The sequence below is a fragment of the Plecotus auritus genome (genome assembly GCF_963455305.1).
Source record: "Plecotus auritus genome assembly, chromosome: 1".
NCBI lineage: Eukaryota > Metazoa > Chordata > Mammalia > Chiroptera > Vespertilionidae > Plecotus > Plecotus auritus.
In genome coordinates this window covers 91,361,347-91,379,599 of record NC_137770.1, presented here as the reverse complement: position 1 = coordinate 91,379,599, position 18,253 = coordinate 91,361,347, and the positions used below count along the sequence as shown (strand labels likewise).

The window sequence follows — 18,253 nt, the reverse complement described above, 5'->3', positions numbered from 1 at the left end:
TGTATGAATTCATGAATACAATCCAGATAGAGAACATATCAGTCATTACCCAGAAAAGTTTCCTTGTTGTAATGCATCCCTTTTTACTCTCTAACACTTCTCTTTCTGTCCTTAGATAAGCACTGATCTACTTTCTGTTACTATAGATTAGCTTCATTTTTGCAAATTTATATAAACTGAATCAAAGATTATGTACTCTTTTTTAAAATTAAATTTTTGGGGTGACATTGGTTAATACAATTATGTAAGTTTCAGGTATACAATTCTATAATATATCATCTGTATACTGCATTGTGTGCTTACCACTCAAAGTCAAGTCTTAGGCACAGTCACCGAGAGTAAACAAATGCACACGGCTGGGGTGCTGCTCAGTGCATCTGGGAACATCGACTGCAGGTGTTAAAACTGCTGCAGAAAGTCATGCCATGAGACAACAGAAGCAATTACTGCAAGTGATGCAGTGTAATCACTCGCAGAACACTGTTTACCAGCGGTGACTCTTGGGTTTAAATATGTAGACTATAGTTGCAGATACGTAATATTAATGTTGCCGAAATTACTATAGCAGATAGGCCATATGTTTTCCTAACATATGGCCTATCTGCTAAAATTTGTTAAAAATAATAGAAAATTAGTAACAAAACAAAAATTAATTTAATTATAAGCAAATTTTGGTTAAAAGCTTTTTAAAATTAACCGGGTATTAATTTTCGCATATGACATATGGACCGGAAATTTTGTCCATTAAATCCGAAGTCTGTTAAACCGAGGTCCGCAAAAAGAAGGGTTTACTGTACTTTTTTTTTAAAAATGTGACTCCTTGCACTCTATTTTGAGATGCACCCATGTTGTTGTATGTATCAATAGTTTATTGTTGACTAGTATTCCACTGAATAGATATATCATGATTTGTTTATACAATTTATCTGATGACATTTGGGTATATACCCAGTTTTGGGTATGTAAAGACACAGCTATGAACATTTGTGTACAATGAACATATGCTTTCATTTACATTGAGTAAAGGCCTTGGAGTGAAATAGCTGGAACATATGATAGATTTGTATTTAACATTTTAAGAAACTGAGAAATTATTTTCCAAAGTGGATGTACCCTTTTACATTTCTACCAGCAATTAATGAGTTCTCTAGTTCCTCTGTTTCTTTGCCAAAGGTTTACATGACCAATCCTTTTAATTTTAGACACTTTAATAGATGTGTACTGGTATCTCACTGTGGTTTTAGTTTGTATTTTTCTAATGATGATTGATGTGGAAACTTATTTGCTATCTATATTTTTTTATTAAATACATTTTTATTCATTTCAGAGAGGAAAGGAGATGAAGAGAAAGATAGAAACATCAATGATGAGAGAGAATCATTGATCAGTTGCCTCCCGCACGCTCCCCACTGGGGACTGAGCCCGCAACCCAGGCATGCGCTCTTGACCGGAATTAGACCCGGGACCCTTCAGTCTGCAGGCCGATGCTCTATCCACTGAGCCAAACCAGATAGTGCTATCTGTATTTTTTTAAAGTCAAATCTCTGTTCAAATACTTTGGCCATTTTTTAAAACTTAATTGTTTATTTCTTATTATTAGGTTATGAGAAGTCTTATTTCTTTAAATTAACCTTTAATATGAATCTATTAAACTAGCTCTTGCTAAATGACAATGCTTCATCTTCACAAAAACAGATGGCAGAGAAGTGAAAGCAAAGAGCCAGAGAAAAGTAATTTCACAGTTTTTTTGGGAGATGTGTTAAGTAGTCTCCAGAAATTCAGTGTGTGAGAAATTGAAAGGTATTCTACTCATTTAAGAGCTATCTTTGGTCATACTTAAAGAAATATGTATTCAAATTCTAGTAATGATTAGCCTTATTTGGGATGAGAAGAGGTAGAAGATAGTGGTAGCTTGTCCATGTGGACTTCCTGTTACAGAACGTATTTTCCCCCTGCCTTGAAGAAAAGACAACTAAGTCATAAGAATATTCACTTGGCATGTATATTGGAGAAGAGATCATTTTACATAGATCAGTCAAAATCCAGCCAGAGAAATGTTCTAATTTCTAGTACAGTAAAATTCCTTCCCTACTGTGATCAGGAGAGTGGCAAGCAGTTAACCAAAGCCAGTTAATATAAAGAATGATTAAAAATGATCAGTGTTGTACATATACATTTTAAACATTGCCTTTTAACTTAAGACCTAAAATGTACAATTATATGTCAATCAATTATATGACATTTTTTCTTTCTTGCATAAAGTACACCTATAAGGCATCACCTATGATTTCCAGTTTTGTTTCTTTCAAATGGAATAAAAAAATTTGTAGACATTTGCAGAGCAATTTTATTACTTTTGAAATTTTCCAATCTTTTAGGTTTTTTTTTTTACCCACTACTAATTTGAACAATAATCACATCACCACTTCATTAAGTCTTTCTAAGATGTGAACTTAAGTTTTATACACATAATACTCTTTTCCTATTCATAAAATGATAGGTTGGAATTAAATACAAATAGCTATTTTTGGTAAGCTAAAAATTCCACTGGTAAAACATACTAGCTGTCAGCTGTCAACATGTCAATATTGTGGCCAGTTAGCACTATGCTTTACAGAGAGAATGAAGGTCATCAATAAATTTGGTGTGTTGACTAGTGGAGACCAATTAAGAGAATTTCTAAAAATTAACCACTGGAGAAGGGGTTGTGGTTAAAAGCTAGTACTGCTAGCAGGGGCTAAGCCTTGCTCAGAGGGTAGACCTAGGGCTATACATGTTTGCTTGATCAGATGACATCTTTAGACCTCGTAACTTTCTCCACAGGAAGTAGTAAAACAAAAATGATGATTCAGCACAATGAAGACTCAATCCACAACAGCTTATTAACAGTTTGTTCTTTATCGGCTACAAGAGGATGAAGCATTCTGATGTCATAGCTCTTCCTCTCAAAGGGGAGCATTAGGTGAAAGAGCACATAATGCCACTTCTCTTTCTCATGTACTATGATTTATAAGTAGGTAAGTAGGTATCTTTTCCTATTCTTAGGTGTCATATGCTAAAGAGTACTTAATCCAATTTAACGATAAAAAAAATTTAAATCTGACCTAGCTGGTTTGGCTCAGTGGATAAAGCGTTGGCCTGTGGATTGAAGGGTCCTGGATTTGATTCCAGTCAAGGGCACATGCCTGGATTGTGGGCTCAATCCCCAGTAGGGGGCACACAGGAGGCAGCGATCAATGATTCTCTCTCATCATTGATGTTTCTCTCTCTCCCTCTCCCTTCCTCTCTGACATCAATAAAAATATATTTTTTAAAAAATTAAAATATGTTTGCAAATTATTTAGAAAATCATATTTGTATGAGAAATAAAAGAACTACTAAAGGAAAGGTTTGAAAGTTATGAAGTACAGAGCTTCCGGTCAAGATGACAGAGTAGGTAAACGCGGTATATGAATATTCCCACAAACACGTCAGAATTACAACTAAACTAAGGAACAACCATCATTGAGAACCTCATGAAATGTAGTGAACAGAAGTCCTATAGCTAAGGATTTACAGAAGAAGCACATCGAGACCGGTAGGAGAGGTAGAGATGCACAATAGGCTGGTCCCATACCCACATGTGGCGATTAAAAATCAGAGGGCTATCTTTGGTACAGAGGTCCCCCCCTGAGGGTCAAAGTGTCCTAGCCCCTTCCTAGCTCCCTCTTCCCCAGCTCAGGGATCCACAGGAAGAGAAGTCCCTATAACTTCTGGCTGTAAAAACCAACAGGGATTGAGGCTGAGGAAGACTAAGGGCTGCTGGAGTCCCAGGCATTCTTCATAAAGGGCCAGCACAAAGACTTACTGGAACTCACTTGCTCTGACCTCCAGTGTTGGGACAGCAGTTTGAAAGGCACCAGGGACATAGCGGGAGAACTGAACTGTCTGGCTGTGGGGTGAGTGCTGGCAGAGGCCATTATTCCTTTGCGAAGCCCTCTTCCTACAGAGCAGGCAGGTTGAGTTTCCATCAACCTGGCTAATTCTGTTCCTCCTACCCTGGTGATAATCTGAGACCCTGCCCCACCCAAGGTACTTTCCCTGGCTTTTCCATACAAACGGCCCATCTTGGCTTATGCTGTGAACTTTCCTAAAATCTCCCATGGACCTCAGGTAAACAGATCTGGGCAGTCTTTTCACACTTTATAGAAATTTTGCATATAAAAAAAAGGGAAAATATCAGCAGAACCATTTAGACTGAACATTCATGTTTCTATTCCTGTAGGTACATGAAAACAGTAATTATCAATATGAAGATGTGGAACAAAGAAAAAAATTAGGTTGTCAGCTTAATAGAAATCTGAAGATTTAAATTCCATGCTGCACAATGCTTATTATCTATCTATATTAGCTTAACCCTCTGTGACTTTTTAAATAATTAAAAAAAGAAAACATTTAAGTTTCCTTTCCATAAATCCAAGATACTACTTTGATAGGCAGCTGGCATATCCAGCTTTTTTACATTGCTTTTCAAATGTTTATTAAATGGGAAGTAGGGGTCACATCCTAGCATATGGTCAAGCTGTCACTAGAATTCAGTTCCATGTCCAAAGAATAAATACCTGTACAGTGCTGGAACTAAATCAAGCCAATATCAGGTAATCATGAATGAAGTAATGAGAAAAAACTATAACAACATATATAAGATCCAATTTATTTGTTTCAAAATCACAGTACAATAGGAGATAGTAAGAAGCTTTAATGCTAACAGACTCATCTAAAACTAAAAAGTTCAGGGCCAAATTACATAATGAAATGATGATATTAACAGCTATTTTAGATAGTACTACAATAAAACAAATGTCTAAATCTGTATTACTGATGGTGAGATACAGCTCTACTGTTAATAGAATATTATGTGTAAAAATTATATTATGGGGGGGATAAAAATTAAATTTACCTTTATATGTTCTAAAACAGCAGTAGCAACATTTGTGTGGAGATCAATAAGTCTTTTTTTTTCAAGGAGTTCTGGCAAAGAACTACAAGTATCAAAAAATTGAAAATTAACCATTATATTTTCTAAGAAAATGACATATACCTTAAAAAACCCACCTGGGATGTCCTCTGAGGAAACTTAAGTAAAACAGTAACAAAATGACAAATTAAACTATCAACTGGATGTAATCTCTAGCCTTGAACACATACAGTATTTACTACTCTAATGCAGGTGAAGTGCTTCTTAGTTTAAAATAATATGCCTCCCAAATATCACTACTCCACCGTTCACTTTCTGGTTCCAATATCTGGAGGCTTAGAATAAAATCAGGTTAATGGAAATATGATTGTACTTATACTTCTAAAACATTTTTCCTCTCTCCTTAATAGCATTTAAAGTATCCGAAAGAAATTGCTTAACCTTTAGTTAATAAAGTAATAGTAGCAATGATAAATTTAATAACAAGTTGCATTACTTTATCATCAATATTATCTTCTTCATAAAATTATCCACATTATACAATACTCCAACTAGTGAAAGAAGCAAATGATCTGCTATATAAAAGAGAGAACTTAGCCCTAACCGGTTTGGCTCAATGGATAGAGCGTTGGCCTGCGGACTCAAGGGTCCCAGGTTCGATTCTGGTCAAGGGCATGTTCCTTGGTTACGGGCACATCCCCAGTAGGGGGTGTGCAGGAGGCAGCTGATTGATGTTTCTCTCTCATCGATGTTTCTAACTCTCTCTCCCTCTCCCTTCTTCTCTGTAAAAAAATCAATAAAATATATTTTAAAAATAAATAAAATAAACCTCATTAAAAAAAAAAGAGAGAGAACTTAGACTGAACATGTTAAAAATACAATTTAGTTCTTTAAACTTAAAGGTATATGTTATTACCTAATATATCCTATTATTAAAAATATTCCCAAAATTTTTACCACCTAAGTAAATCTTATCAACAAAAAGACTTCAAAGAGGATATATTTCTTACTTACCTAACAGCTGATGTTAGCTTAGCAGTATTGTCAGAAAGCATACTTATGGCTCCTTCATCTTCCCCTTCTAGTCCCTGGGAAGGAAAAAGTTCTCAGTAACTACTCACACATCCCAAAACCCAAGCATAAAAATCAATATATTTCTAAGATCACTGGTAAACAGTAAGATTTAGGTCACCAAGAATAATAATTCTTCTCCTTTAAGGAATAAACATATGTCTTTTGACAATTATAGAAAAGTTCTAGCCACCAACAGCCCAATAAATGGTTGATGACTACAAAAAGGATCACCTGGCGTTTCAGATAAAGAAATTTGCCCAGAAACTTTTCACAGGTCACAGAGTAATAAATAGTAGAGCTAAAATCTAAAGTTAGATCAAAGTACAGAATGAGTAGCACTGAAACATATATTTCTAAAATAAAGCTGCATTTTATATATATATTTCAAATAGTAAATTAATATTATTTTTTAAAAAATATTTGCTCTACTCAGTAGTTAGATTTCATTATGAAAAAGATCTTTTATATAAGTTGAGGTATTTCTTTTTCTTTTTTAATTAAAACAATGAATGGCCTTGAATTTTTAGGAGAAGAAAAAGTTAACTTCTTTCTCCTTCCAGATGCTCTTCTGCTTCCCTATAATTCTAAAAAAGTAAACAGAATCTTACCATAATGCTTTTAAGTCGTTTAACTTCATCTTCCTGTGCTCTGTAAGATTCTAGTTCTTGTTGAACTGATTCTGCAACTTCTGGGAATGGACTGAAACAGTATTGGACAGAAGGGGTTAATATCCAAAATTTATTGAGAACTCAAGACAACTCCAAAAAAATCCAAACAATTCAACTAAAAAGTGGGCAGAGGACATGAATAGACACTTCTCCAAAGAGGACATACAATTGGCCAACAGACATGAAAAGATGCTCAACATCACTACTCATTGGAGAAAAGCAAGGATGTACCTTATACCTGTCAAAGACTATCTCATGCGCTCTTGGTGGGACTACAAATAGGTGAAGCCACTATGGAAAACAGTGTGGAGATTCCTCAAAAAATTAATTTTTTTTTTTTTTTTTTTTTTGAGAGAGAGAGAGGAAGAGGGAGAGACAGAAACATCAATGATGGATCGGCTGCCTCCTGCATGCCCCCTACTGGGGATTGAGCCCACAACCCAGGGATGTGCCTTGACCAGGAATCAAACAGACAACCTCTGGCGACCTCTTGGTGCCATGGTACAACGCTCAACCAACTGAGCCACACCAGCTGGGCCCTCAAAAAATTAAAAATGGAATTGCCTTATGACCCAGCAATTCCACTTCTGGGTATATATCTGAAGAAATCCAAAAGACTAATTTCAAAGAATATATGCACCCCTGTGTTCACTACAGCATTATTCACAATAGCCAAGATATGTATGCAATCTGTAAGTAACCATCAATACATGAGTGGATTAAAAAAACCTGTGGTACATACAATGGAATATTACTTGGCCATAAAATAGAATAAAATCTTACCATTTGTCACAGCATAGATGGACCTAGTCCTAGATGGTATTATGCTAAGTGAAATGTGCCAAACAGAGAAAGACAAAATACCACATGATTTCACTTATATGTGGAATCTAAAGAACAAAATAAATGAACAAACAAAATAAAAATAGACTTGTAGATACAGAGAATAGACTGATGGATGCCAGAGGGGAGGAGAATTGGGGGCTGGGTGAAAAAGGTGAAAGGATTAAGAAGTACTAATTGGTAGTCACAGGAATTAAGTAAAGCATAGGGAATATAGTCAACAATCTATACTAATAAAAGGGTAATATGCTAATTAGCTCAGGAGACCTTTTGGGAGACCTTCTGGACAAAGCCATGGTGGTGGGGCTGAGGCAGAGGTGGTTAGGGGTGATGAGGCCAGGAGGGGAGGGAAGTTGGGGGTGATCAGGCCGACAGGGGTGGGGGGGGGGGGAGTTGGGGGTGATCAGGCCAGCATGGGGGGGGGGAGTTGGAGGTGAGCAGGCTGGCGGGGGGGCAGTTGGGGGCGATCAAGCCGGGGGGGGGGCAGTTGAGGATGATCAGGCTGGTCGGGGGAGTAGTTAGGGGCAAGCAGCCTGGGGGGGGGCAGTTGGGGGCGAGAAGGCTGGCAGGGGGGCAGTTGGGGGCGAGCAGACCGGCAGGCAGAGTGGTTAGGGGCGATCAGGCAGGCAGGCAGGTGAGTGGTTAGGAGCCAACGGTCCCGGATTGCGAGAGCGATGTCCGATTGGAGAGGGTGCAGGCCGGGCTGAGGGACACCCCCCACCCCGTGCATGAATTTCGTGCACTGGGCCACTAGTATTATAACTATCTATAGTGTCAGGTGAGTACTTGAAATATCAGGGGATCACTTTGTAAAGTATATTATTGTCTAATTGCTATGCTGTATACCTGAAACTAATATAATGTTAAATGCGAACTGTAATTAAAAAAAAAGTTATATGCAGATTTAAAATCACTGTGGAGATGTGGGGGTTGTGGAGAGGTTGGTGCTCCTTACCACCCTGCATTGTTCCAGGGTAAACTGTATGTTACAAATACTATTTCTTTAAAATGCATATCGTAATATTTGTACATCTAAATAAATTAAAATTTTATTTCTATTCTCTTCATTAGACATATCACATTTTCTCTGCCCCCAAATGCTATTAGAAAGAAAAGTAAAATATCTAAGTGACTGAAAAACAAAGAGAAATCATGGTATATCAAACATCAATTAAATGTTACATACTAAATTAAGTCTTAATGTCAAAGGGTCAATGCACGTACAAAGGAGGTATTTACAAAGTATTATATGTCAGTAACCGTGGGAAAAATATTTTAATTCTGTAAGCTTAATATCCTAGAACACTACTGGTAAAAACAGAATGCAGGCCAGTTTTGTTGGTTTAGCACCTGGTATCTTCTTCCAGGTGACTTAGCAGTAATCTCCACAGACTTCAATACAACTGATTTGAAATCAATGAGCGGTTCTGGTAGAAAGTGGCACTTAGTACTAACCTTGAATAATTCCAGAGGAACATATGTCCATGAAATGGTTCCTAACATGAATATTTTTCATCCACGCCTAGGGGAGGCTAGAAGCCTTTTCTCTTTTAAAAAGAAAAGGTTGTCTCATCAGTAATGAAACTAAAGTCTTCCCCACTTTCCTCAGCCTGGACACTTGATAATATTTCATTAATGATCAGTACATTTCATCCAATAGAGATTGACAGAAATCACAGAAGTTCTGAAAGCATTTGAAGAACACCATCAGTTTTATATGACAAAAGCAGGCACAACCCCAACTCCAGCAGTATATGTTGGCAAAAAAATAGCACTGAGCATGTAAAATGTGCTGGGTGAACTAGACGACCCTTAAAATATCTAGTAGCTTCAGGTCTCAGAGCTAACAGACAATAATAACAGCTTACATTTACTGAGTGTTTACTGTATGCCAAACACTTTACTGATAATTTGCCTCTGTTTTCTCATTTAATCCTGACCACAGCCTTGGTGAGGTACACAACTATTAACAGTTGAGACCAGGGACTTTGGATCTGCCAGAACTGGGTTTTATCCCTGATTTCACCAATGAAGGCTGGATGACTCTGGGCAAGTTACTTTAATTATCTCATCTTCATCACAACCTTCTGAAATAGAGCAATAGGTAGAATTATCATCCCTACATTTTACTGATGGGGAAACAAACTCAGAGAGATTTAAGCCAGCTGTTTCACTTCATGCTGTCTCCCCGTGTCCTTTGTGCCCACCTTACTATTCAGTACAATATTCAGAGAGAGTTATTCATGGCTATTCCTTCTTACAAACAAAAATTTTAAGTTCTTACTATTCATCTGATCTTCTGAATTGATCCTAAACATAAGGTCTAAAGAAAATATTTAAAATTTCCATATTTGAGTGAAGACTTTTTTTTTCTTAAGCTTTTTCTCTATTAGGAAATATAAATTTTAACGTTAACTTTAAAATATCCTACATCCTCTATAAATAATATAACTTCTTATACTTCACCATTCTGGAAGGAAATGTACACTATGAAATTCTAAAGAGGAGAGAATTATTTAAAATAAAGTAAATCTTAACAGTACTCAAATTTGCCATAATCAGAGAGAGGAAGATAGTGGCTTTTTCTGTACAGAGAATATAAAATTCTTTGCTATAACTATTTTCCAGTGTTAAAAACTTAAAACATACCAAAATAACCCCCAACATTTTGAAACTTTATATCCTACATCTCTTTCAACATAAATGAGGCCAAAAAGAACAGCCATATCAAGGACATAGGTAAATATAGATATAGTAACACAAAGTATTCAAAATAATATAGTATTTCTTAACTGTTTCTCTCAGAGGAATAATTTTTTTTGTTTGTTTAGAATGATTTCTCTAGCTATAATGACCACTTGCTAAGTTTTAGAACAGTTAGTGAGCCTATGATGTAGTCTAAACTTCCAAATGACAGAGCAACATCTAGGATCTGTGTATCTGCCTACAAATAAATCACATGACAAATTGTTTTAATTTTTACCTATTATTTCTAATGTACTTTAAATAAATCTGGTTTTCAGGCTCAGGCATTCTTTCCACAGATATATAAAACTGGGTTTGTATGAAGGCAAATGGGGCAAAAAACGGAAAATCAGACCTAAATGGTTTCCCTACCACAAAAACCCATTTTAATGAAAGGTAGAAATGGTCTTATTGAAGGTCAGTGGCGATAGCAACAAAATTTAGAAAAACTGTCTGTAAAATCTACAAGATCATATGGTATGAGCTTCTTGACTGGGGAAATGACTACTACAAAATAACAAAAAACAACTAAGGAGTCAGGAAGAAACCGGGCAATGAAGACACATATCTATGAACTATCCTATATAATAAAGAGGTAATATGCAAATTGACCATCACACCCTCACAAGATGGCTGCCTACGACCAGGCTGGCAGGGGGGTTAATGAGGGAAAACCAAATGACTGAACAGCAGGCTCTTTGGGGCGACCAGGCCGGCAGGAGGGGTTAGTGAGGGACAACCAAACGACTGAACAGCAGGCTCTGTGGGACGACCAGGCCAGAGGGGGGCCATGAGGGGCAACCAGGCCAGCAGGGGGGGGCAGTTAGGGGCAACCAGGCCGGCAGCGGTGGGCAATAAGAGGCGACCAGGCTGGCAGGTGGGGCAGTTAGGGGTGACCAGGCTGGCAGGGGGGGGATGCAGTTGGGGGCGATTAGGCTGGCAGGGGGGGGCAGTGAGGGGCAACTAGGCCGATGGGGGGCAGTTGGGGGAAACCAGGTCAGCAGGGGGGGCCAGTTAGGGGCAACCAGCCTGGCAGAGGGGGGGCAGTAAGGGGTGACCAGGCCGGTGGGGGCAGGGGGCAGTTGGGGGCAACCTGGCCGGCAGCGGGAGGCAGTTAAGGGCAACCAGGCAGGCAGGCAGGTGAGAGATTAGGAGCCAGTGGTCCAGGATTGTGAGAGGGATGTCTGACTGCCGGTTTACGCCCGATACCTGGGATCGGGCCTAAACCAGCAGTCAGACATCCCCCGTGGGGTCCCGGACTGGAGAGGGTGCAGGCTGAGCTGAAGGGACCTCCCTCTCTCCCCCCACTCCCCGTGCACGAATTTCGTGCACCAGGCCTCTAGTTTAATTATATATAGCTCCTATTCATTGTGTAGATGAACCATGACCTTTTGGGTTTTTTAAATAATATAAATTAAGTCAGTGACATCTTCATTTCTTTTTAAAGGGAAAGTCTCTTACTTAATGATGTTTTTCTTACTCACCTTCCTTTATGTTTCTGCCAAAATTTGTCAACTGGAGTTAAATCATAAGACTTCTTGTTTTTTCTCTTTGGTCTAGCACCAGCTGGAGTATTTTCCAATCCTGAAGATTCTTCCAAATTAACTCTGTTTAAGTGAAAATCCTAAGAAAAAGTAATCCTGTATTAAATACTAGTTTTCTGAATTTAAGAACCGTAACATTTCCTACAATAAGGAAAATAACTTCTTACTGCCTTTTCTAGTATTTCCAAGGACAAAACACAGGATCTGAAATTTAGAAGACTCTTTTCAATGTATTTTTATGCACAAACATACTTTTTTTTTTTTCACAAATGTACTTTTGTGTACATATAAAGTAGTAGCTGTGTAGGATTAAAATTTCAAATATATGTAAAAACCATGTTAAGATTCTTGTGTATACTAGAAAAATATTTTTTCATATGCCAGCATAGACATAGTCTTTTAATTTTACTTTTAACAATGGATTACATCATACATATTTTTGCCTTACCTTTCTCATTTAATAATGTATTTTAGAGCTCTTTATCTGTATATGTACAGCTACCTCATTTTTATCATGCCAACATAGTAGTCCAATATTCAGCTCTACCTATTTATTTGACCAGACCTCTTGATGCTTAGTTGTTTCAAATACATACAATCTTAAATATTTTTAAACTCATAGATTTGTTACTTGATGATGGATTGCACCTTTAAAAAATTCCAACAGAAGCTACAATAACTGTACTCCCTTTCAAATAAGTTCTAAGAGCTAGTCAGAAAAGTAGTTGTTAAAGTTTTCTGCCTAGAATTAATTTTACTCCTTTTAGGCTTGAAAATTTTTTTTTGCCCTTTCTCAAAAAACAAACATATAAAAACAAACAAACAAACAAACAAAACACCAAAAACCCAAAATAAAAGTAAAAAAAATTTTTTCTATTCTTGCATTTGACCTGTGGGTTCCTTCATGTAATAGCAGTATTTTATGGTTCAACTCTACTCTGAATAGCTAGCTAGAGATAAAACATTGCTATCAATAAGTGAATAAATAAATGATGAGCAAGAAAGAAATTACATGGATAAATTATCTAGCATGATACAATACAATCATCTTAGTTCTAAGATAAAAATTTTAACTAATGATTTAACTTCCAGGTCTTAGCAAATTCGATGTACTGGATACAATTTAATCTCCTCTTAATAAAATAAAGTCATCAATATTGATGAGCCTTAGACCATACCCTGTAACTTTCTCAAATAAATCTTTACACTAGCTTATTTCCTTGCCATTTTCCTTATGACAAAACCCCCATCCAAAAAACCAAGAAAGCAAAAGATGTCTAAATGTCACAGTGGCATAAATAACAAGAGTATTGTGTTATATTTCAACATGTTAATATTATGTCTTTCCTACAGATTCCTCATATTATCAAAGGATAAACATAATCAGTAACCTTATTTAATTAATCTTATTTTCCCATCTACATATCTTAGCCTCACTTTGCACAACAAATCACCCATATAGAAAGTACAATAGACATTAACAGCTACCTCTGAGAAAAACCCTTTGATTTTAAAAATTAATAAAACAAGATATTGAAGAAGAGAAACATTTTTAAATAGTTCAACTTTATTAACTACAATTTCTAGTGAAGTACTATTTCTATGGTGATGACAGAGCACATTCAAAATAAAAGAAACGTATTAGCAAAATTACTGCTCTATAAATAGGACAGCATATTATTACTAAAGTTTTGGTGAAATACTTAGAGAAAACACAAATGATCTTACCTAATAATAGAGAAACATGTAAATTGACCGTACCTTCACTACGCCCACAGCCAGAGTATGCAAATTAACCCAACAAAGATGGCCATTAATTTGCATACATACCTGGGTCCCGGGAACCTCCTCGGCACCCAGGTCACTCCCAACGGGCCATTGGAGGGGGGCGCTTCCCAAGCCTGTGATTGGAGGTGCCTGGGGTGGGGGGGGGACACCCCTTCCCAAGCCTAAAGCCTGGGGCAGAGGCTTCAGGCTTGGGAAGGGGCCGAGCCTGTGATCGGAGGTGCTGGGGGAGGGATCCCCCTTCCCAAGCCCAAAGCCTGGGGTAGAGGCTTTAGGCTTGGGAAGGGGCCGAGCCTGGGATTGGAGAGAAGGGGGGAAAAATCAATGGAAACATTTCCTCAGGTGAGGACAAAAGGAAAAATAAAGAAAGAAATGTCATATCCTATGAAAGACACATCTTGAAAATGCCTAAAGAAAGCTGTCATTTTTTCATGGTGAAGGGACTGGAGTCTGTGTTGATAAAAAATCTTGGTGGCTGTGGTGACTGGCAGTGGCTGTAGCAGCGGGGTGATGGGGCTGGCGCCTTCCCCTGATCAGCCTGGTCACCTCCCACAAAGGGAGGTCAGACTGTGGCTTAGGTCCGCTCCCAAAGGGGAGCGGGCCTAAGCCACCAGTAGGACATCCCCTGAGGGCTCCCAGTATGTGAGAGGGGGCAGGCTGGGCTGAGGGACCCCTCCCCAGTGCACGAATTTCGTGCACTGGGCCCCTAGTAAAGATATAAAATATGTGTGTGTGTTTTTTTTTTAAAATATATTTTATTGATTTTTTTACAGAGAGGAAGGAAGAGGGATAGATAGTCAGAAACATCGATGAGAGAGAAACATCGATCAGCTGCCTCCTGCACACCTCCTACTGGGGATGTGCCCGCAACCAAGTTACATGCCCTTGACCGGAATCGAACCTGGGACCTTTCAGTCCGCAGGCTGACGCTCTATCCACTGAGCCAAACCAGTTTTGGCAAGATATAAAATATGTTAAGAGTTTTGAGAAATAACATAATAATGGCAAGAACTTTTCCATTGTTTGCATAATGGCCAGGCAAATAAGGAAAACTAATTTCAGTTTTGAAAGTTAGGAAATTAGAACATTCTGTGTTGTACTCAACCATGTTAAAGAAACTGAACATTTATACAAATAAAAGACAACAAAATTAGTTTTAACGTGACAGAATCTAATCTGTTTCCACTGACATTCACACTTTCCTGACTTAGAAGACTGGATAACGGTGCCCCAAATCACCAGATATAAACATGCAAATCTTTAGCAGTCTTATTTTCATTTCACAAATTAAAACAGACCTGGACAGAGAGAATGTTAACAAAATGACATTTGAATAATACGGGTGACATTTACCGATGCAGAGCTAAGATTCAACATTCACATGAAAAAAAAAAGCAAAGTAAAATAAAAGTAACTTACATGTTGGCAAGGAATTAAGCCAAATCTAATCAAATCTCTAATACATCTATTATCTGTTTCCAGGAAATACTCTGGATAGAATAACATGTCAAATTGTATCCCACAAGGATACAATCAACCAAATGCAGAATGGATAAAACTCTTTAGAAAACCAAGCCAACTCCTTTACCCAAAAAATGGCAATAGAAAAGGAGTGGGAAGAGCGAAATTACTGTAAACTGAGAAACTTAAAAAGATATATCAACCAATGCAATGGATATATCAACAATAGATATTATTTGGAACTCTGTTTGAACAAACTAACTGTAAAGATGTATCTCTGAAACAATTAAGAAATAATGAATGTAAAAATATTAGAGATTACCAAAAAACAATTGTTAATTTTGTTGGGTAAGATAGTAAAATTATGGCACCTTTCTTTTTTAAAAGGTATATGCTGAAGTATTTAAGCAAAAGATCATATAATGCCTGGGATAAAATGGGTAAGAATGCATAGTGTCTGGTAAGCTAAATGATGCACATGGAGGTTCATTACAGTATTCTCTGACTTTGTGATTTTATATGAAACTAGAGGCCCGGTGCACGAAAATTCGTGCATTCTGGGGGGGGGGGGTTTCCCCTCAGCCCAGCCTGCGCCCTCTCATAGTCCAGGACCCCTTGGGGGACATCCCTCTCGCAGTCTGGGAGCCCTCACTCCTTACCGCCCACCTGCTCGCTGCTCCTTACTGCTTGGCTTGCTACTCCTTAGCACTGCCTGGGAGGCAGGAGAGGCTCCCGCCACCACCGCTACACTCGCCAGCCATGAGCCCGGCTTCTGGCTGAATGGCGCTCCCCCTGTGGGAGCACACTGACCACCAGGGGGCAGCTCCTGCATTGAGCGTCTGCTCCCTGGTGGTCAGTGCGTTCTGCCGTTCGGTCTATTTGCATATTAGCCTTTTATTATATAGGATATTCCCTAATAAAAGTCTTAAAATTTTATTCATATCAATGAAACAAGATTTAAAGTACGGCCCACAACTGTTTGCCCCTTGCCACAGTTATGGTGAAAAGACATGTTGAGATGGGGCCTCATTGCACTGAATCCATGAGCAGAGCTCCCCCTTGCCCATTGACATTGGACTAGGAAAAAAAAAAGAAATATTTGTTATTTTAATCCACAGAGGCTTGAGGGTTGTTTTAGATTAAGCAGCAAACCTAACCTATTTTCACTGAGAGGCCAAGGAATTCTATACATATTCCCCAAAGTCAGGGACACTTTGGTAAGCTTGTTTACTCTTATTAAAACAGAATTCCTTGTAACTCTGGAAATCATGACCTGAAACTCTCCCTATCCCTCGCCTCCCGATTTACTGCTGACAATAAAAACATTTTCTAATAGTTTCCATGTGATAATCTCAATTCATAAGCAATTTATTCAATCTCTAAACCACTAAAGAATTTGGGCCTTAATGATTTAGAAAAGCAAAAAAAAAACAAAAAAGAAAAAAATCATATTTAGAATATTTGTAAGAATTATTAAATTGAAAAATGGTTAATCATAAACATACATAAATGTCTCAAAATCTTCTGTACTAAGCCAGTGGTCGGCAAACCGCGGCACGCGAGCAGCTGCGGTTTGCTGCTCTGTTGACTAATGAGTTTGCCGACCACTGACCTAGACTCTCGATTCCAATAATTACAGGCTGTTGTTGTTCCTTGTGATTAAGCCCCTATCCCAGTGGTAGGCAAACTCATTAGTCAACAGAGCGGCAAACCGCGGCTCATGAGCCACAGTTTGCCGACCACTGTTAAGCAACGAGGATATAAGGGGAAAAACCAGTAGTATCTAAAACTAGGTCAGCAAATAGTAAATAAAAATACTCTTCTTTCCCTTAGATTAAATAAAATTTTAACCCAGATTCAGAAATAGCAATGAATATGGAAATACTAAACAATACCAAATGAACTCAAGGCTGTCTTCTGGGCTTTTACATAGCCCACACCGTTAGTAGAAACTTATGACCAAATATAGTTTGTTCAGTTATAAACAATCTGTGCTTCTATTAAATTAAAGTTTACATTACCCTCTTAAGTTTTAGGCAAATGCCTGAAACTATTCCTACAGAGTGCTGTTCAAGAGGTAATAAAGATTAGAGAATCAACAGAGCAACAACCTTCAAAGTACCAAATTTTTGAACTATACTTAGGCATCTGTTATATTGGAATCACACATCTTTAAGACAATGAGTGCTTCTAAAATGCTTTTCTAATAACGTTTCAAATGTATACATTAATTTAGAAACCACTTCCTTTTAATTTCTTGACTGACAAGAAAAAAACAAACTTTATTAAAGTCCCTATGTATATAAGCATAAATTCTGATTTAAAGTTTCAAATAATAAGAGTCAGGTAGCAAAGGGCCAAAGGCACAAAAAGAATACCTATCTGGAACTTTTACTCCATCTTGTGGAGGTAAAGAGTATAATTAAGAATTTTAAAAGCTTAGAACCAACTTCAAAAGCAGCAGTTTTAACACTCAACCAAAAATGGTGGTGTTACAATTTATGATTCTCTCAGTTAAAGATTTTTCACATCTAGAAACGGCAGTAAAATTAATGATCAAGTCAATATAAGTCATATATTTACTAAAACCAATCTCCTCAAAAGACTATTTTCAAAACACCTAAATATCCTATATAATAAAAGCCTAATATGCAAAGTGTCCCCTTGACCAGAGTTCAACCGGGAGTTCAACCGCTTGCTATGATGTGCACTGACCACCAGGGGGTGGTGTGGAACATGGCAGGTGTCAGCAATGCGCTGTGACCTCTTGCTGGCTACCTGGGGGCAGGGGTGACAGGGATGGAGGTGCGGTGAGAATGCGGGGTGTCCGCCGAGCTCGCTGTCACTCCCCCTGCTACTCTCCCCTGGGACACCAGGGCTCACACGTCAGGCGCCTGCAAGGAGCCCGCCCTGCACCCGCATGGCATCTTCCAGGTGAGCCAGGCTGCAGCCGGACTGCAGGGGCCAGACGTGTTCCCTGTGGGTTCACGCAAGAGCCGGTCTCTGAGGCCGGCTGGGAGAGAGCGCGCTTCCCGTCAGCTTCCATAAGGCACCGCTGGGTGACCCAGAGGCCCACGCTGTGCCCCGGCCCACGGTGTCTGGCTGCGCTCACTGCATCTCTGCGTGGGGACTCGGGTGCCATGACTCAGGCGGAGGGGGGTGCGCGGCACTCCAGG

General features: G+C 38.4%; 1 protein-coding gene across 5 annotated transcripts in view; it reads right to left on the bottom strand.

The window, feature by feature from the left end:
• Window positions 1–18,253, bottom strand: part of SCFD1 (sec1 family domain containing 1) — a 123,478-nt gene that overhangs the window by 69,749 nt on the left and 35,476 nt on the right. For all 5 annotated transcript variants that reach the window (XM_080643380.1, XM_080643379.1, XM_080643382.1 and 2 more), the window contains 4 exons: window positions 11,772–11,911; window positions 6,640–6,730; window positions 5,972–6,045; window positions 4,940–5,021 (listed from right to left, as the gene is read on the bottom strand). In XM_080643380.1, coding sequence (XP_080499506.1) covers window positions 4,940–5,021; window positions 5,972–6,045; window positions 6,640–6,730; window positions 11,772–11,911 — 387 coding nt within the window. The remainder of the gene's footprint in view (window positions 1–4,939; window positions 5,022–5,971; window positions 6,046–6,639; window positions 6,731–11,771; window positions 11,912–18,253) is intronic.